The 21471-nt window shown below is 42.2% G+C and overlaps 3 protein-coding genes across 6 annotated transcripts in view; 2 read left to right on the top strand and 1 right to left on the bottom strand.

Annotated features, from left to right (window-relative positions):
- golga1 (golgin A1) overlaps positions 1-2600 on the top strand; it is a 69855-nt gene extending 67255 nt beyond the window's left edge. For all 4 annotated transcript variants that reach the window (XM_033048621.1, XM_033048620.1, XM_033048619.1 and 1 more), the window contains one exon: positions 1091-2600. In XM_033048621.1, coding sequence (XP_032904512.1) covers positions 1091-1174 — 84 coding nt within the window. In that variant the 3' untranslated portion in view covers positions 1175-2600. The remainder of the gene's footprint in view (positions 1-1090) is intronic.
- A 3491-nt stretch (positions 2601-6091) lies between these two features.
- Positions 6092-12834, bottom strand: arpc5l (actin related protein 2/3 complex subunit 5 like). Its single transcript, XM_033048624.1, has 4 exons — positions 12554-12834; positions 9875-9947; positions 8700-8876; positions 6092-7192 (listed from the first exon to the last, which is right to left on the bottom strand). Exons 1-4 carry the CDS (start codon positions 12691-12693, stop codon positions 7130-7132), a joined length of 453 nt encoding a protein of 150 aa, XP_032904515.1. The 5' UTR covers positions 12694-12834; the 3' UTR covers positions 6092-7129.
- A 150-nt stretch (positions 12835-12984) lies between these two features.
- Positions 12985-20173, top strand: rpl35 (ribosomal protein L35). The gene is made up of 4 exons (XM_033048625.1): positions 12985-13125; positions 14877-15013; positions 16540-16621; positions 19985-20173. Exons 1-4 carry the CDS (start codon positions 13123-13125, stop codon positions 20132-20134), a joined length of 372 nt encoding a protein of 123 aa, XP_032904516.1. The 5' UTR covers positions 12985-13122; the 3' UTR covers positions 20135-20173.
- Positions 20174-21471: the final 1298 nt, after the last annotated feature.

Raw genomic sequence — 21471 nt, 5'->3', positions numbered from 1 at the left:
CAAGTCTCATCCACCCTCTGCACTCACTGAACCACATTAGTGCCATGTTAAGCAATATCTCTATTTAATTTTCTTTTACTCTGGTTTTCAAATTTCTCCTTGGCCTCTCTCCTCTGTCTCTACGATCTCTTCCAGCCCTCTGATTCTTCTGTGGTCCTTCGGTTCCAATCTTTTGACTGCCCCAGATTTTATTCACACCACAATGGGATCTCCGACTAAGCTTTGCAACTTCCTCCCTAAACATTCCTCTCCCTTTCTTTCCTCCTTTAAGATGTTCCTCAAAATGTAATCACCCAGCCAATATCTCTTGAGAGGCTTGATAATACCTATATGAAGCATTTTGGGTATTCACATTTAACTGGTTAATGTCATGTTGTAATATTATCCTTTATAGAGTCTTGTCTATTTTGTGCCTCTTACTGAACTAATTTTTTCCCTTGCTTCTCCTGTTTTGGATACTGCAGCTTTAGTGTAAAGTGGTTAAAAAAAAAGACACAAGACATAACTCAGTAGGTCAGGCAGCATCTCTGGAGGACATGAACTGGAGGACATGAACTGGCAATGTTTTGGGTTGGGGCCTTTCAGACTGATTTCAGTGTTGGGGAGAGAGTTTGGGGTAGGTCAAAGCCTGGCAAGTAACATGGGGCTACTGGTGAGGGTGGCTATGATGGGCAGTGGATGGACAAAGGCCAGAGATGAGAAGAAGGTGTGAGATAAAGAGTGATGGTTAAAATGTTAAGCCAACAGTAAGGGTGTAGGTGGATGGGGGAAAGGGGATGGAATAGTGTGAGAAAATGGGAATGCATTCAGGAGGGGCACAGGGAAAAGAGGTTAAAAAGTGGCTGGGGGTGGTGTGCTTACCTAGAATTGGAAGATTCAATGTTCATACCATTGGGTTGAAAGTTACCCACGCATAGTGAGGTGGTTAATTTGTTGTGGGAGTAGATAAGCTCCTGCAGCATTATCATTTTACATTTGAGTGAGTGGGATACTCAGCTAGAACGAGGGATGTGTCAGATGATCCTTGACATGGAATAATTGCACTTGACGCATGAGTGGCTGACTAAACATTATTATGTACACTTTGCAGATGTCTTGGTTTGGATCTAAACCTGCCCCTAAAGGTATTGTCCGGCCGTCGATATCAGGCCGACCTCCCACTCATTGGCAGTGAACAAAGTGCAGTGCCTGGAACATGCACTCTCAAATGAACCGTCGACATTACTCTCTGGATGAACACTACAACTATTGATAAGATATCCTTATTAATGTTTTCTGTCACTGTTATGACAGTGTTTTTAATACAGGACTACCAGTTTTACAGCTGTTTACATTTAATAGTACCTGGTACTTTATACTACTTCACCTGTTAAATGCAGATGAAGACATTCTCCTATGGGGAATGATATTCATAGAGAAAAGTAGACTGTGGATAGATTACAATTCTGTAATTTCAAAGGGGACATTTAGCTTTGATTCTATCACTTTATTACTGCCCTGAACAGATTTGAATGAAGCACTATTTGAAATAACATACTGTATTACATCTTTATATCTGTGAAGTTCCTTCATTGGGAAACATTAATGAATGATTTCAGATATCTTGTGCTTAAGTTACCATTTTTATTCTTAGTGTTAGAATATAAAGATGGGAGTAAGATCTAAACAAAACGTCAAGAGCTCCTTCCCCTGACTGTCCTATGGTTGCAGGAGAGGGGAATAGGCGTGCTGTCCATTACTGTATTTGAAGTCAGTATCATGGTCCAAATGAAATGTATTTCTCCATTTTCATGTGTGCGCCTACAGTTAGATTATTTGGACTGATAAAGCAGGAAGCAAATGAAAGATGAACAGAAGAGATCAAGTTTAATATCACAATCGGTTTTCCTCTAATTGGTCCATAACCATCACTGTAGTCCTTTCACAAACATATTTACTTCTCAAAAATACCCCAATAATTGTACATGCTCAACTTGATTCATTACACCATTTCAATTCTTTCCATGTGTTGTTGCAGTTTTAAGGTTATCATGTGTTTTTTTTTTTTTTACTGTAGTCTTGCGTGAAAATGGTGCTGGAATGCAGAAAGTGGGGATTTGATGCTTGGTGTAAATTGGGCAAGCACAAGTATGTTTAATTCAGTATACTCGAGTAGCATTCCAGAGGGTTGTTTCTTAAGGGAACTGTGTATAGAAACTGGAACAAGGTTGTAACACACAAGATGTAAAAATTGGATGCATAAATTATTTACAGCCTTCCCAAAGCAGAAAGCATTGCTGTTGTAATAATGTTCCATCAGTATTTTCTTTACCCTGCCATTGTTGTGAAACCAGGAATTCTTGTCAAAAGCAAGAGCAAAGTGTGTATATAATATAATATATATATGTTATATGAAAACTAATGCACTTTTATTTGTATACAAAATGCTGTGGCATGTAATATTTGTACATGCATTGATTGGCCTTGGCAACTAATTTTTCTCCCTCAATGTTGTAAACCTGGACTGGAAACAGCAACTGATGCTCCATTTAACCAGTGTTTGCTTGGGAATAATTTGTAGGTGCAATACTTTCCAATTAAAATTCCTCTAGACTTGCGAATTTGAGTTTGGATTTTGTTTTAAACTTTAGTTGCTGCAACTATTTGTTATTGTCTTACTCCAAGAAAATCGCACACTGAGATGTTATCACTGGCATATATGGCAAACTTCCAAAGGCTTCTTCTCTGGCTTATTGAAGAATTAATGCAAATATATAGCTTAAACTAACTAACTCGAGCTCGTTGCCAGCAGAAGCTGAATAGTCTTCAAGGGGGCAGCATTGTGCTCCCCAGAGACCCGCATACAATCCCTTCCTCAAACTGTCCCTGTGGCATTTGTATGTTCTCCCTGTGACTGCATGGGTTTCCTCCAAGCTCATAGATTTCCTCCCACATCCCAAAAATATGTGGGTTGTTAATTCTCTAAAGCGGTTTAAAGGGAATGTGGTGGGGGGGGGGGGGGGGAATAAAGGCACAAGAAACCGCAGATGCAGGAAACTTGATCAAAACAGAAAGTGCTGAATGAACTCAGCAGGCCTGGCAGCATCTGGGGAGGTGATGTTTCATGTTGGGACGCTAAGATCGAAGAAGGATCCCAAGCCCAAATGTTGCCTGTCCATTCCCTCCCTGGATGCTGCTCGACCTGCTGAGTTCCTCCAGCACTTTGTGGGGAGAATAAAATCAGATTAGTGCAGGAAGAGTGGGTGCTTAAAGGTCAGTTTGGACTTGGAGAGGGGAAGGGCCTGTTTCCATGATGTATGATTGCATGAATAACACCAGTTTCACTTCCAACAGAAGAATGGAGGCAATAAAGTGTGAACGATATCCATCGACAGCTGTATAATATTTGTGACCAAGAGGGTAGCTGTAATTTTTTTAAATCTGATATGTATTCAATTAAGAATTAATTCAAATTTTCCTTTCAAACTTTAGTTTGGTCTCAATTGTGGATAATTAATTTGGTGATTTCTGCCTTTTGAACTAACCTTCTTTGAACCTGTGGTTAAACTACATACAATATATGGCATGTCATTTACAGCCCAAAACGTGACTCCATAAATCAGTCACATTGCATGGTTCTGGTGGGCCAGTTAATCCACAGAATTCCTGTGAAAGCATAAGCTTGCAAAAGGCTATCATGCTCATTCACAAATGGGTCACTTTTTTTACACAGCAGAATTGGAAAGCAGGTTAGTTAGCATGGTAAAAGCTAAAATTAGTTTATAAAATGGTGTTGAGGAAAAAGGGATTTGTAACTTTTTCATTATCTCATAAATGCATTTTAGTGATTCCTGAAAACTAAGAATATATAAAGAAAATGAGAATCAAAGATAAGTTACCAGAATGGAAACATATAGTGGCTGAGGATAGTTTGCCTGGAATTAGTTGAAGATGGGGCAAGTTTAGTTTAGTTTAGAGATATTGCATGGTAACAGGCCCTTCGGCCAACCAAGACTGTGTCGACCAGCGATCCCCGCACAATAACACTATCCTACACACACTAGGGGCAATTTACTAAGCCAATTAACCTTTAAGTCTATTTGGAGTGTGGGAAGAAACTGGAGATAACCCACGCAGGTCATGCGGAAAACGTACAAACTCCATACACACACACTACCAGCAGGCAGGATCGAACCCGGGTCTCTGGAAGGCAGCAACTCTACCATGCCACAAGTCGAAGGCATCAAGGCATTTTAGAAGATTAAATAGTGCTTTGATCAATATGTTATGGGTCTGTAAATGTAGGAATATAATGTAAGTTTTCCCGTTTTGGGCAAATTTAGAACTGTTAGGGAAACTGGTGCGACTTGGGCTGAAAATTAGAGACAAGGTATTGAAGAACTAAGTTAGAAAGCACCTTGTAGAAACAAGGAAATGCAGATGCTGGTTTACAAGAAATCACACACTAAGTGCTAGAGTAGTTCAGCAGGTCAGGCAAGATCCCGACCTGAAACATCACCGGAGTTGGGAGGGGGAAGAAAGTAGAGGGTGTAACTACAATCAGTCCCAACTACCTTCCCCCTACTATAGTCAAACCGAAGAAGGATCCCGACCAGAAAAGTCACCTATCCATGTTCTTCAGAGACGCTAGACACAAAATGTTGGAGTAACTCAGTGGGTCAGGCAGCATCTCTGGAGAGAAGGAATGGGTGACATTTCGGGGCAAGACCTTTCAGATGCTGCCTGACCCGCTCCAGCACTTTGTGACATTTAAAAAAAATCACTTCCATGTGTTATGATTGAATTTAAGTTTGAATTCCTCTTATATGGACAGCATTTGATAATAGGTCAGTTAAAACAAATGGTTGGAATTCTGTCAAGCAAGCATGTTTAAAAGGTATGAGATAACAGCAGGTACGTGGAATGCTGTGACAAGATCTCAATGAATGGTAAACAGCACTGAGGCCTATTATTCCAATTGTGAAAGTATCACAGGACAAAAGTTTGTAGCATTGTATTGGAAGTAATTATTCTGCATTAATTATTAATGAGTTAACTTATGATGTTTCTCTTTCACAAATAACCTTTATTTGCGTAGTGTTTTCCAATACTTCAGGACATCCATATTAGTAAAGCTGGGAAAGTGATGTCTACAAAGAACATTTTAAGGTTACAATAATTAGTTAGCTTCCTCATCTATGTACTTTGGTGTAATAAGCAAATGATTTACCAAGTTAGGTTCCATGGGGGTGAACCTGAAATTAATTGACATTATATTAACCCAGCAATCCGACCCAACCGATATATTTGGTTCAGTTGCTACTGCAACTCAATTTATCGTGAAAGAAAAAAAGGCTAAATTCAATGTATTTTTTTTAAAAGGTGGTTCACAACAGTCTGGTTGATTTCCATTCACGAATGGTCTACTTATAACACCAGAAGTCGTGATCAATTGAGGTGAATTGTGAATTGGAGGTCTGAGGAGTTTAAGTAAACACATCACCATATCCAAGCACAAGTTTCAACCATGACAACAATTTCATTTTTAATAGTGCCTTTAATGTAGAAAGATGATCAAAGGCGCTTCATTGGTATAACTGGACAAAATAAACACCGAGCCAAAGCAGATTAAAACATGGGTTGTAAGGAGACGGCAAAGGTTTAAGGAGGGCGTGTAGGGTCTTGGTTGCTGCTAATAACAAGGTAAGAGGCCAGTCACTCTCAAACCAGGTGTTGAGATCTCTCATTGAAAGACGTGCTAAGCCACCACTGCCAACCTGCAGGCAGTACAGGTGCTTGGGAAGCAATGTTAAAAAGCTTTAAAAAAAAACACGATGTCAATGTGCATTGGCTTTGAAACCAGTCCAGCTGGTTTGTACAGTTTACGGTGAAAAGTATTAGTTCAGCAGCACTCCTCACTGGCAGGTTGAGGCAGTTTTAAAAATCAAAGGTTATAAAAGGCAGACAAATTTTCCCTGCATCTTAAGTTAAATGCACAGCCAATCTCAGTAAAATTGGGTACTGAACAATGAAGGAATGTGGAACTCGCAGAAAGGCATATTACCTCAGTGGAATAAATATGTAAAGGCCACTGTCCTCCTTTTTCATGATATACATTTCAACCAGTTTATAGTTTAATAACATTTTTGAAATAGCAAAGTCATGCCTACAAATTTAATACACATACAGCTGAAGCAAAAGGTTTCCTAAAATGTTCACCAATTCAGGCAAACATTTTTGCTCAAGTAGAGAATGGAAATAATTGTCATAAAATTACCTCGACAGTATCTGTTCAGTTTGACCAGAGCCACACACTACAGCAGAGTAACATTTTCATATATCCCATCTCAGCCACTGTTCTGAGCAAAACACTTCAGTGCCAGTTCTATGCATTATTAGCAGGAAATGTCACCCATGACTTGGAGTTACATTGTTCTTAATGGGTTTTTGAACCAAATTATGAATTTTGATCCAGTAAGATTATTGGTGATAAATTATTGTCTTTACACTAGATTCCACCCAGGAGTGTCCTTACTGATTCCTTCAGACAAACCAGAAATCAAACTTATTTGATGATGTAGCATACAACAAAAGCTAAACACTAAAAATGATCCAACAGTTTTATTTTGCAGCAGGCACTTCACAATAAATCCATCGCTGGCAACAGCCAATATTGCCATGTGTATCAAACCAAGTCTAACTAACTGTACAAAAAGGAACAAGTGACCCAAATGAAATCAAACGTAATACTGCATGTACTGACACTGAAGTCTTAATCCACCAGTACTGCGTGGCACAAACAATTCAGGGTAAAATCCCCAACACTCTACCACCCACAATGTCATGATTTTCCCATTTTGTGAGTGTGTCTTTATTAGTCGTTATTTGGTTTCAAAACATTTCCAAAGTTAAAAGTAAAAAACGGTAAAGGAACTTAGAATGTGCAAGACCTTGCATGTCATACTTGGCCAAAACATTGTCACACAAACTTTCCACCACAACCTATTTAGATAAAAAGAGCATTCCAACAGTTTTTTTTCAAAATAATTTCATTTAATATGAATTAATCTTTATAGATGGGTTCAGATATTTCTCTTTTGCTGTTCCCTCAATTTTCAGCAGCTTTCCAACCGAGCGAATGTATTATTTTTCAAATAGTTTTTCTTGCAGTGAGAACTCTTATTATGCAGCCTACTCCACCCACTGCTAATGCCTGTGAAGAAGAGGAGGAAAATGTTCGAGCTTTACATTATGGATGGAACAGCATAACTACATATGGTAAGTTCATGTATTTAGCTGTGTAAGAATGTTGATACGGTAACACTCCATTCTGGGACCAGCATCTCACCCCAAGACTGCGAGAAATTAAAATTGCAGAGTTGTAAATGCAGCCAGTCCATCATGCATACTAGACCCCCCCATCCCCCTCGGCAGAAGATAGAAAATCTTAAAAGCAAGCAGCACCCCAGATTCAGAAACAGCTTCCTCCCTGCTGTTAGACTCTTGAATGAACCTCTCATGTTAAGAATGAATTCCCATTTTACCTCAGAGACACAAATGCTGGAGTAAATCACGGGGGGTCAGGCAGCATCTCTGGAGAAAATGGAATGGGAGACGTTTCGGGTTGGGACCCTTCTTCATCCTGACCCAAAACGATGTTGGGGAAGTCCAGGACAAGGGGTCACAGCTTAAGGATAAGGGGGAAATCCTTTAAAACCGAGATGAGAAGAACTTTTTTCACACAGAGAGTGGTGAATCTCTGGAACTCCCTGCCACAGAGGGTAGTCGAGGCCAGTTCATTGGCTATATTTAAGAGGGAGTTAGATGTGGCCCTGGTGGCTAAGGGGATCAGAGGGTATGGAGAGAAGGCAGGTACGGGATACTGAGTTGGATGATCAGCCATGATCATATTGAATGGCGGTGCAGGCTCGAAGGGCCGAATGGCCTACTCCTGCACCTAATTTCTATGTTTCTATGTCACCTGACCTTTTTCTCCAGAGATTCTGCCTGACCAGCTGAGTTACTCCAGCACTTTGTGTCTATCTTTGGTATATACCAGCAGCAGCAGGTCTCAGTTCTCCCAATATACCTAATTACTCTTGCTCTTTTTTTAAAAAACCTTCACTGTGTAACACTATTTTGCACTACCTAGCGTACTTGCATATGGTATGATTTGTAGGGATAGCATGCAAGGTTTTTCACTATCTCGCTACATGTGACAATAATAAACCAATACCAAATTACATCCTCAGAAATTCCCAAAGTGACTCACAACTAGTAGTCAATTTGTGTACAGCAAGCTTCGACAATACAAATGAATGTTCACCAAAGGCCTGTTGGTGCCAGTGCAAGGAAAGAATGCTGTCTAAATGATACAAACTCCCAGCCAAAGTAATATTATGCGATCCATCAGCACTTAAACAAGTCTCGACTATTTCTGCACCGCATTAAAGTGCGTGGCTGAATTACGTACTCCATTGTGGCACACAGCCAAGGCACACTCCCAGTCATCTAATACCAGAAAGAATATTTATTCAAAGTGTCATTTTATCTTGGCCTACTTTTTCACGTACATTTTATCTCGCAATTAATGATCAAAATGGCAGCATAGTGAAAGTGCCAACATCTTCCCCAAATGTCAAATTTCTAGATGTAGCATAGTTGAGTACATTTTAAATGCAAAAATCTTAATAATTAAGGACACAAAGAAATTGATTTACCTTTTCATGCCACTGCAATAATATTGCACTGCTGTTTTCTGTGGGTTTTTCAAAGCCTTTATAAATGTACTTCATTAAAAGGTCAACACCATTTCTATCTAACGATTTAACTGCCTGTTCTATTTCACTACTTTTAAAGGATGTAAGGACTTTGAGAACTATTCCCTGTGCCCGCTCCTGTGAATGAAAACAAAAAAAATTATGTTTTTGCATTTCTTTAAACAAACTGAAATGTGAATAATGCCGCACATCTAAATCAAGAATGATTTCCAGTGTTTATACTGCAAGACTGATTATTGTACCAAATTGTACGAAATTTAAATTAAACATGGATTTCTTTGGAATATAGTTGCTTACTTTTTATTCAGATCTTTATTGTTCAGTTGACAAACTAGTGTCATATTTACTTAGTCATACAGCACAGGAACAGGCTTTCGGCCCAACTCGTCCATGCTGACCAAGATGGCCCATTAAAGCCAGTCCCATTTGCCTGTGTTTATAGAGTCAGTCATACAGTACATATTTGCCCCAGAAGAAAGGAAAGATCTTCCTTTTTTCTTAACACCCCCCCCCCCCCTCCCTCACATCAGTCTAGAGGTTTTAGCCCGAAACATTGCCCATTTCCTTCGCTCCATAGATGCTGCCTCACCCGCTGAGTTTCTCAATAATACCATGCAAATATTTTGCTATTTTAAAAGCTATATTTACTACATTAATAACAAGTTCGTTTTTGGATATTAGAATTACTCCCAATTCAAGAAACTGAACTTGCCTGGAATTAGGAGAAAAACAGAGCAGAGGAGGGCAGAGTTAACAATCCAGGAAGTGTGTTCATGTTATATATTATTTTGAATATAAATATTATGCCTTATACTAACTGGAGCAAAAAGGCACAATCAATTAATCTGTTATTCCAAGTGTAATTAACTAAAATATGCCAAAGCTTAAACTGAGAGGTGAAGTTGCCTCCTAAAGCAGCAAAACATGAAATGCTCATGTATTCATGCAGATAGAGCTACAGGAAATTTACCATAGGAAAATAGATTAACAGGTAAATGCTTTGTTCAAGATAGACATTCTTGGAGACGAGCCGGAGCATACTTGAATATATTTACATTTATCTCACACTTCCAAAATGCCAATGCTTGGGAGAAAAAAACAAGAGCTTTAAATACCTTGACCGCTTGATTCTTCATGTTAACTGGAGGGTTCCTTAAAGCTGCATGGAACGCACTAAGCATGTCACCTGTTCATTAATGCAGGTCAAGGAAGACTAAATCATATCTGAACCATTGAACACCAAGCTATTCTATAGGTATAGATTTACATGTGGACAAAAAGTGTCGGTTGAGTTAGCTATGCAGGTTATACACATTTGAAATTTACTCCTTAACATCTGCATTCAAATTAAATCCCTTTGAACAACATAGAACATGAAACAGTACAGCAGAAACAGGCCCTCGGCCCACAATGTTTGCGCGGTTTATGATGCCACGTTAAACTTATCTGCCTGTACATGATCCATATCCCTGTACTTCTATGTGCCTATCTGAAAGCCTCCTAAATGCCACTATTGTATCTGCCTCTGCCTCCACCCCAGGTAATGCGTTCCAGACCCTACCACCACGTAAAAAACGTGCCTTGTATATCTCCATTAAACTTTCTCCCTCTCACCTTAGAGTTATGCCCACTGGTGTTGGACAAATTCTTACTCTTCCCTTGGTATGCCTCACAGAATTTTACATACTTCTACCAAGTCTCCCCTCAACCTTCGACATTCCAGAGAAAGCAATCCATGTCTATCCAGCCTCTTCCTGTAACCAAAACCCTCTACTCCAGGCTGCATTCTGGTAAACCTCCTCTGCACCATCTCCAAAGTCGCTACATCATTCCTATAATGGGACGTTCAGAACTGCACGCGATACTCCATGCAGATGAACTGAAGTCCTATTGAGCTGCACCATGACTTGCCGACTCTTTTACTCAACGCCCCTAGCAATGAAGATAAGCATACCACATGCCTTCTTTATCACCATATCTACATGTGCTGCCACCTTCAGTGAGCTATGAACTTGGACTCCTAGATCCCTCTGCACATCAACGCTGTTAAGGGTCCTTCCATTGACAAGAAGCCATATCAATTATGGTGCATAACAGTTTTAATAATTATACGCCAAGATAATTTCCCAATGTACAGTCATCCAGGATTTCAAATGTTCACTGACAGTCACTGACTCAGTACAAAACTATACCAGTCATAGATCTGCAAGATTTTCTTTAAAAAAATTAAACAATTAGCCCTCCACAGTGTAATGCCATTTTCCATACTTTTGTTCAATTATTAAGTACTACACAAAACAGTGGCCCACCAACTCTTACAAAGAAAGGGAAGGTGCCAGTCATAAATAGCATGAAGGAAACTGACTTTCTTTAATTTAGAGCACACGGAATTTATGCTGTAGACGATCAATGTCAAGGTCACAATTGAGGCCTCCTGCGCATTAAATGTAATAGTCCCAAACTATAGTAGCCAAGTATAATTTAAAATATAGCAAGCGATTAAATAGCCAAAATCTAAGACGCATGGGGAGGGAAGGAAGGTGTATTGAGTATTTATTGGAACATTTAGGAGACTTCAAGTGATGAGACTCCTCATTCTTTCTCTGAAGCTCAAAAGCTAAATATTATGCAAAAGTGATCAACCCTGTCCTTATGACAACTGTAAAAAATCTGCACCGATTTCCTCACATTATATAAATCCAATTCCATCTTTAACAGGGAGCCGTGTGAGAAAATAGCAACCATTCCAAGTTTTAGCTGAAGCTGATGACCCAGTTGTTTACGGAGAAACAAGTTATGATATAAATTCATTCTACATATTACCCTCAAACCTTGGGTAAGGCATCAGAACATACATACTGTGGCGCAGGGAATCGCCATTAATCTGAAACATCAACTGTTACGCATTCTATTTATTTAATAATCATTTTGCCACAAAATAAATACTGGAAATAGCATTTCATCAGTAGTTAAAACATTTGTGCTCTCTAAATGTTGCCAATTCTGAAAAAAAAACCATGAACTTGTCCACTTTTTACAGATCTTGCCAGACCATCTATAAACATGGCAGAGTCATACAGTGCAGAACAAGCCCTTCAGCCCAACTCCGAAATGCCAACTAAGATGTCACATCTAAGGTAGTTCCATGTACCTGCATTTGGCCCATATCCCCTTAAAACTTTCCTATTCATGTACTTGTCTAAATGTCTTTTAAGTGTTGTTATTGTAACTGCCTCAGCAATTGGCAGCTCATTCTACACATCCACCACCCTCTGTGAGAAAAAAGTTGCCCCTCAGTCACTTCATCTTAAACCTATGTCATCTTAAACCTATGTCCTCTGCCCTACCTGCTCCTCCCATGTTATACACCTCAATAAGATCGCCCCTTAGCCTCCTATCCTCCAAGGAATACTATAGCTCAGTCCCTCAAATCTTACTTCTCGTGTCATACTTGCAGCAGTGGGGAGACTCGCAGCTCTTGTGTTTAAACCATCCGTTAAGTAACACGCCTACAGTGAGATGTCCCGGCGATTGGAAGGGTGGGGAGCCTCGGGTTAACTCGTCCTGTCCTCGGGAGGCCCTGTCAACTATCAGCCCCCAGGACAAGGGGGAGAGAGAGCAAGAGGGACCCCCAGGCCTGAGGCAGGACATGGTGGTGGGTGGGGGAGAGACGGGAAAGAGCCCGACCCGGAGAGTCTCCCCCCGTCCTCAGCCGCCGGTGGGTGGACGGGACGGACTAGATCCCCTCTCCCCCGCCCGCTCCTCCCCGCGCCCACCGAGCCGCTGAAGGATATTGCCGGATGAAGCCGTCCACCTCGCCCGAGTCGGGGCCCTGCTGCTCTGCCGCCTCCTCCTGCTCGTCCACGAACTTGTTCTCGTCGTACTCGTCGATGTCGACCTTGCGGAACCGATTGGACAGCGTGTTCCTCGCCATCTCCGGCCCCGCTCAGATCCCGGGCGTGAACCGGCACGATCTGCCCTCCCTCCGGCCGGCCGAGCCTCCTCCTAGTGAAGCGGCGGCCGCATTCAGACTGGCGGCGGCTGCCGACTGCACCGGGCCTACTCCGGAACCGGAACCCGCCGCCGCCGCACCCCGCCTGCGGAGGAGGGGTGGCTGAAGACTAACACTTAATAAAAGGGGAAGATATCACAGCTTTTACTCCAGTGGATCATTAAATAAATATATTCAAGTAATTATTGAGAAGCGCCAGTGGAGTGTACTAACAATTAAAGATTTCCCCCCCCAGTTGAGGTTTTGCAGTCCCTCCTCTCCCCCCATTGCCGCGGGAGTGGTGTGGCCGGTCACGTGGTAAGACCGGCCCCGCCCCCCCCGCGCTCCCTTTCCGCCGCTCGGCCCAGGACCATGGTAGGTACCGCTGCGCCGCCATCTGCCTCCATCCACCGACATCCGCGGCCCACCAGCACTCCCCGCCCATCCCACACCGTCCTCGGGCTCTAGGTCACTCTCTGCTGCCGTTTGTGACCGGAGACGGGGGTTGCGAGAGGCCGATGAGGCGTCGCCGGCGTCTGGGACCCGGCGGCCTCTACAAATGGCGGCCGCATTGAGGCCCGGCTCCTGTGGACATGGGGAGGGGGTCACTCTATCTCAGTAGTAGGGCAGGGTGGAGTAGAGAGGGTAAGAGGAGATACAGTAAAGAGGGTAGGTGGGTAGACCATGGTGTGGATAAAGAGTGGAGAGGGTGGGGGTAGGCAGGGTGTGGGGGCAGGATAGATGGTATGGGGAGATCCAATAGAGGGTGGGTTGGTAGATGGTGTTGGGTGGACAGGGTGGAGGTAGAGGAGCGGGAGTAAAGAAGGCATATGGAAATAAGTCGAGAGGATGAGTGGGTAGACGGTGTGAGTGTAGGGTAGAGTAGAGAAAGTAAGGGGAGGTACAGTAGAGAGGGTGGGTGTAGAGTAAAGGGGGAAAGGGCTGATATAGTAGAAGGTGTGGGTGGGTGGGTAGACTGGGGGTTTAAGGTCCAGAGTAGGGTGCGGTAGGAAAGTGGGTGGAGGACATATTTATTGTTTTGACAATGCTGGGAGCAGTGTAGGTTACAGTCTCTGGTCAAATTTTGGTACTGTTGGAGTTCAGTCAATAAACAGGATTGTAAAGCAAAATGATGCTGGAATGAAAGTGTTCTGGGTCAGACTGTTCCTGTGAGGGTGGGAGTCGGATTTTCAGGTCAAAGGTGTTTCATTTTGATTGTTATGGTATTAACTGGATCTTTTAGTGAGGTAGAGTGATGGGGGAAGCACTAATTGAGTTTTTTGTAATTGGGGTGATGGAGCCTGTGGCCTGACATGGCAGAATGAGATGGAAGGATTGCGTGGGAAACCTTAGGATGATGGTCGGCTTTTTTTAGTCAAGATGGCTGAGGTGTTGGGAGAGAATTGGAATACATAGTGGAACACTTGTAAATTGCTGCAATGTTCTTGATTATGTAATGCAAGTGACATTGCAGATGTCCTTCCCTTGTTGTGAAAATGCTTAGAGAATCCATATGTTCCATGGCTGATGTAGAGCATGATGTTAGTTGGGTGCAGTTTTTAGTCCTGGGGAAGATGTTCCAATCTGCAGTCGATGTGTGATCAGCACTGGCATAAGGCCCGTTGTGTCTGGGGCAGAATTAACCCGGAATAGTGGCACAGCTGGTAGAGCCGCTGCCTCATGGTAGCAGATAATTGGGTTTTGTCCTGACCTCGGGTGCTGTCTGTGGGGATTGCACTTTTTCTCTGACTGCATTGGCCTCCTCTGGGTGCTTTGGTTCTCCCTCAAATCCCAAAGACATGTGGGTTTGTAAGTTATGCATATGATGGATTGTAGGTATGCAGGCAATGGATATGAGTGTGGGATTGCGTAGAACTAATGTGAACTCGGTGGGCCGAAGAGCCTGTTTCCATGCTGTCAATCAATTAATTTGCTAATCTGTCACTGGATTAAATGGAATTTTAGAATAATAGTTTTGTTTGGATATGGATTAATGAGAGGTAAATAGAATAATATTAGTGATCTGACGATGAGCTGCAGACTCTTTTGTTCCTGCAGCAGCATCTTGTGTTACCTCGCATCAGAGCTTAGGTCTGTGACAGTAATGTGTATCTGTCCTAAAACAGGCAAAGATCAAGGCACGAGATCTGCGCGGCAAAAAGAAGGAGGAGCTCCTCAAGCAGCTGGATGATCTCAAGGTGGAACTGTCCCAGCTCCGTGTTGCCAAGGTAACAGGAGGAGCTGCGTCAAAGCTTTCCAAGATGTAAGTAATAGCAGGGTATTTATGAGACTAAAAAAGACACAACATGGCTGGGATAACTCGGCAGATCCGGTAGTATCCCTGGAGAAGGAGAGGTGACCCTTCTTGGTCAAGCCAGGTGTTAAGATGTAATGGGATAAAATCTGTGCCATGCCTGAATCCACAGAGGAGCATGGCTTTGAGGGGGGGGGGGGGAGAAAGCAAAGTACTGGAGGAATTCAGCAGGCCAGGCAGCATCTATGAGGGAATGGACAGACATGTTGGATTGTGACCCTCCTGCACTGGGGGAGAGGTGGAGATAGGACAAAGCCTGGTGAGTGATAGTTGGATGCAGATGGGATGGGGGGGGGGGGGGGGGGTAAATAGCAGATGGGTGGAATAAGTGTCCATGATGAGAGATGAAAAGTACACAAAATGGTGTCTCGACAAGGAGAAAAGACGAGGGGTGAAATGTATGATATACACAAAATGCTGGAGTAAATTGGTGGTATAGGCAGCATCTCCGGAGAGAAGGAATGGGTGACATTTCGGGTCGAGACCCTTCAGACTGATATCAGGGGAGAGGGAAGTACATAGATAAGGAAGTGTATGGTGTGAAAACAGGTCAAAGGGAATGTCGTTCAAGGAAAATGTAGAATAGATCTTTGTTAGTTGGGAGAAGGCAACAACAAAGCAAGCAGATTAGCAACTGGGAGATCCGGTAGGTTTAAGTGGACTGAGCGGAGGTGTTCAGCTAAACGATCGCCGAGCCTGCGCTTGGTCTCGCCAATATATTGGAGTCCACACCTGGAGCAGCGGATACAGTAGATAAGGTTGAAGGAGATGCAAGTGAACCTCTGCCTCACCTGAAAAGACTGTTGGGCTGCTTGGACAGAGGGTAATAGGGATGGAGGAATTTGCTGCTGTGCTTTTAGTGGATGAGGCAAATGCCTAATGTTTTAGAAACATAGAAAATAGGTGCAGGAGTAGTCCATTCGGCCCTTCGAGCCTGCACTGCCATTCGATATGAACATGGCTGATCATCCAACTCAGTATCCCATCCCTGCCTTCTCTCCATACCCCCTGATCCCTTTAGCCACAAGGGCCACATCTAACTTCCTCTTAAATATAGCCAATGAACTGGCCTCAACTACCTTCTGTGGCAGAGAATTCCACAGATTCACCACTCTGTGTAAAAAATGAGTTTCTCAGCTTGGTCCTAAAAGACTTCCCTCTTATCCTTACACTGTGACCCCTAGTTCTGGACTTCCCCAACATCGGGAATAATCTTCCTGCATCTAGCCTGTTCAACCCCTTAAGAATTTTGTAAGTTCCTATAAGATCCCCCCTCAATCTTCTAAATTCTGGCGTGTACAAGCCGAGTCTATCCAGTTTTCTCAACATAGTACTTTTTAAAAAAAATGTTGGGATTGGTTAAAGTTATCCATGTTAGTTTTTGGAATGTGAGCTGAACCAGTACACTTCGCGTCTATATTTGGTGAAAAGTGCAATGGCTGTAACAGTTTTGTTCTATTTCCCTGCCCCTGCAGCCGTGTCGTGCGCAAGTCCATTGCCAGAGTCCTTACCGTCATTAATCAGACACAGAAGGAGAACTTGAGAAAATTCTACAAAGTGAGTTGCACTGTTTTTGTAATGTATAATCTATTCACGATCCTTGGTTTGTGTTTGAAGAATGGTGGAGAAAATGATGTATCCTGGTATCTGTTCAGAAATAACTTGTTTGCATTGTTTGATCCACTGGGTACAAAACGATACAGAATATATAAATGCACAAAATCAAATAAGCTATCTTCACTTACCTTTTTAATGAAGTTCTGCAACACTAGTCAAATCAAAGGGACTGGTATAATCGATATCAATCAATAAAATGGTTGCTAGAAAACGGAGTCCCCAGAAATGAATGATATGGATGCGTGTTTTGCCACGGGGAAGTCCGAAGATGTACTAGTGCACATTGGAAGCAGCTCTCAGTTCTCATGCTGCCGGTTGTAGGAGTGTAGTTTGGTCCATTGTCTTTTTGCTGGGTTATATTATGGCCTGGGTTACTACCCCAGCAGAGCAAAACTGCACATTCACAACTGACCTTGTGTCTTCCTTTGTATCCCAAGTCTAAATAAGCTGGGCGATGCATGTTCTCCCTGTAACCATGTGGGTTTCCTCTAGGTGCTCTGGTTTTCTCCCATTTCTGAAAGGCATTAGGTTTGTAGGTTAATTGGCCTTGAGAGTGGATGAGAAAGTGGGATAATGTAGAATTAGTGTGAACGGGTGATCGATGTTTAGCATGGGCTGAAGGGCATGTTTCCATGCTGTATCTTTCAATGAAATCGATCAGTGGCAAAAATGATGTGGTTCCTCTGTTGTCACGTACTGTTGATTGTCAGATACAGCGTGGAATAGGGACCTTCGGTCCACTGTCCACACCGAACATCAATCACCTGTTCACGCTAGCTCTATTTTATCCCACTTTTTTATTCACCTACTGAACTGCACATCTTTGGGTTGTGGTAGAAAACCGGAGTATCTAGGGGAAACTGTCACGGTCACAGGGTGAAAGTGAAAACTCGCAGACAGCAGCCGAGCTCAAGATCTAACCTGTGTCTCTGCTGCTTACTTTACAATCCATACAATACAATGTATTTCAAAGTTTCTTAGCTGAAATCGTCTGAAAGGCAGAAGTGGCACTCCAGTTTATCATCACCCAGCTTAAGACATTTTTAATTGCAACATGAGTTTAAGTACAAATTTACTCTGCTCTCTAATTGATTTTAGTTCTTCAAATATTGCATACTGATGTTTAGGATGCTGAATTGGTCCTGAAAGAGTACATTTGTGCTTCCAGTTTGTATTATGGTTTGTATTATGCACCTGTAAAAAAAGGTCACCCATTTTTATTGCATTTTCTAAAGACTCTGGGGATAGATGCTGCCTTGGATTCTCGGATAGAAAATAATGTTAATGGTCTGAACTTGGATTTTGTTTTTGTCTGTCCTTATTCAATGAAGTTTCTGTATTCATTAGTAAGTGGGATGTCCAAAGTGATGATCCTGTTGCGAGGTCTTGCATTTCAGCGAATCAGCAATTCTTCCCTCACTGTGGAATCAGATTAATGCTCTGAATTTCTTTACAACTTAAGAATCTTTCCCTTACTCATCGCCTTCTGTGCTCCACTCTTTTATCCTATCCCTGAAGGTGGTGGCATGGTCAGAGCTGCCAAGTAGTATGGATTTTCCATATTTTGTACGGAAATGCGATGAGAATACTGATGTTCGTTTTTGTGTTGTTAAATGTGGATTTTAAATACGGAGTTCAGTTCAGTCTGAAGAAGGGTCTCGATCAGAAACGTCACCCATTCCTTCTCTCCAGAGTCGCTGCCTGTCCTGCTCCAGGTTTAAACTGAGCGCTGTCAGTTTAACGCGTGGGAATTTAAACATAGCGCTGTGAATTCTAAATATAGCGCTGCCGGCTGGAGCGCTATGGGCTTTACACATAGCGCTTTGGCCACAGACTGTTCCGGAAAATTCTCGTATGACAATGAGTCTTTAGAATTCTCTTTCTCAGTGGAAGTTGAGCCTTTGATTATTTTTCAGGCAGTGGTAGAATTATGGATAAGCCTAGTGGTGAAAGGTTACCTGTGGGATTGCAGTTGCATTGGGATTTGCTTTGATTTTACAGAACGGTGGGTGGGCTCAAGGGGGAGAGAGGGAGGGGTGGGGAGAGGGAGGGGTGGAGAGGGGAGGAAGGGAGGGAGAAAAAAAAGGAGAGAGGGTGGAAGGGGAGAGAGGGGGATGGAGGAAGGGAGGCTTCCAAAATGGCTTCATCTGGTGCTAAAAGCATGAAGTAGCCGTTCAAACGGCAGTATACAAAGAGATGGTAATGAATGCACTGTCAAGTAAGGTGCGTAGAAAACATGTCAATTGGTAGCAAAGTTATGCATTCTTGTACTCTTACATGGGTATGACTGCATATTTAAAAAAAAAATACTGATTTCCTCAGCAAAATACTGATTTTCAGGTACTAGAATACTGAAATGATCTGACAGCACTGCATGGTAGATTCTTTAAAGCTTTGGCTTTAAATAGATGCTGCATTAAATAAATGTTCACTAGCAAATGGAGTTTGTGGAATTAGGAATTGTAGATCAGGAGCATACAATGTGCAGGTAGTGCCCAGCTTCAGAAACTAATTTCTCCAAGACAGATATCCATTTTCTATAGTTACCCATATCATATTTTACTTCTTGCTATAAATTTATTTCATTGAATAACAGCGGTAACAACTACCCATAATTAAGTTAATGAATTGTCCGTGATAGGATTTATATGTTTGCCTTCATCTTGTTTGGCATCCTGTTCAAATGCCTTTTGTAAATCTAAAAACACCACTTCTACATCTTCCCCACTATCAACACTGCAACATCCACGAATTTGGGCATATTTTTGTCTTTCATAACGCTACACTATTGAGGCTTAATTCAATCAAGTTTTTCGAAAATAATAATAATTTCCTCTTAGATTATCGACCCGTGTTTACGTCATAGGCAGGTCAGCATACTATAACATTATAGTTGCATAAATGGAGGACCTGAGAAACAAGTGTGCTGTTTTAGTCTGTAGCAGGTTGTGTGAAATGATGAGTGTATTCCTATTCTGCCAGAATGATGGAATTGGTGCAGGTGTTTGCTGTCTTGGTTTATTGGCAATAAGTCGTAAAATCATATAGCATGGAAACGGGCTTAATTGGCCCAACTTGCCCATGCCTACTAAGAAGCCACATCTGCACTAGCCCCATCTGCCTATATCTGACAAAAAAGATTCTATTTATGTATCTGTCTAAATGTTTTGTAAATGTTGTGATAGTACCTGCTAGTATTGTTGTGATGTGTGAAAGTAGAAAAAGCCAGCTTGATGTGTTGGCTGAGGTGAGCTACAAAGTGCACTGGGCTGACTGCCAACTAACGTTACAATTCACTTTTAGGGCAAGAAGTACAAGCCTTTGGATCTGCGACCCAAGAAGACCCGAGCCATGCGCCGGCGACTAAACAAGCACGAGGAAGGTTTGAAGACGAAGAAACTGCAGAGGAAAGAGCGTCTGTACCCCATGCGCAAATACGCTGTGAAAGCTTAAATGTTCACCCACAGATTTCATTAAATTTAAGAAAAGGCTTGTGATGTTTTATTGAACATGTTGAGTTTGTTGCATTTTTAAAATTCAATGGAGTCAGTGAATTGAAGGGGATGGTGAGGAATACTGTACTTATCCCATCCCATTGCCATGCTCTGGTGTACATGCCCATTTTATAGTACCCCTCGGAATGGTTTGAGAGAAATAATTATTTATTTGCATAAAATAAATTGTCCAAAAACTCTTTAATAAGTCCCTAATTTAAATGAGGAATTGATTGTTTAGGAAATAGCTTGTGGTATAGCCAGATGGGAGACTGCATGATTTCTGGCAATGATGTGAGAGTAGTAACATTCTAGCGTGTTTGTTGAAACTAATTAACGTCCTCAAATCCAGTGCCATTGTGTTCCATGGTCACCAGGATGCGTACTGCTATCACCCAGTCCTTCAGACTGTACTGGATGTCAAGGTCGCTTCTGCTGTGATATTCGTTTCTGAATTTGACGTATTGGTTCGATTGGTACAGGTACTGTTCATTGGCTAAGGCGGGGAAGAACGTGGTCTGTGTGACAGCTCAATTGACTTGAATGAGGTGCTCTCCTTCTCCACTTGAATGAAATAGACGGTGTACATGAATAAGGTTTGTTTCCGAAGATGTTTTGGGGCATCCAACAGGACCCGCCTTCTAATGTGCATTGTTGTACAACCTTTTAGGAGTATATTTGAATGGTACACAGGTAGACTTTGGTGCAGGAGGCAATTTGTTTCTTTCACAAAAGGGTATGAATGAAATGAGTGGTTGGGTTTGTTGTTGGATGCTAAAATGGAAGATTAAATGGTTTGTACATCACACATTCATAAAAACATTTGCGGAGCTGTTTAAGATGGATGTAAACTTGAGGCCTCAAGTTCACAAGTTACAGGAGTAGAATTAGGCCATTCTGCCCATCGAGTCTACTCCGCCATTCAATCATGGCTGATCTCTGCCTCCTAATCCCATTTTTCTGCCTTCTCCCCATAACCCTTGACACCCGTTCTAATCAAGAATTTGTCCATCTCTGCCTTAAAAATATCCACTGACTTGGCCTCCACAGCCCTCTGTGACAATGAGTTCCACAGATTAGCTACCCTCGAACTAAAGAAGTTCCTCCTCACCTCCTTTCTAAAAGAGCGCCCTTTAATTCTGAGGCTATGACCTCTGGTCCTAGACTCTCCCACCAGTGGAAACATCATTTCCACATCCACTATGCCTTTCATTCTGTACGTTTCAATGAGGTCCCCTCAACCTTCTAAAGTCCAGCGAGTAGAGGCCCACTGCTGTCAAATGCTCATCTTATGCT

The sequence above is a fragment of the Amblyraja radiata genome, chromosome 32, assembly GCF_010909765.2.
Source record: "Amblyraja radiata isolate CabotCenter1 chromosome 32, sAmbRad1.1.pri, whole genome shotgun sequence".
Taxonomy (NCBI): domain Eukaryota; kingdom Metazoa; phylum Chordata; class Chondrichthyes; order Rajiformes; family Rajidae; genus Amblyraja; species Amblyraja radiata.
Note: the sequence above shows the minus strand (reverse complement) of the source record. Positions and strands in the feature narration are given on the sequence as shown.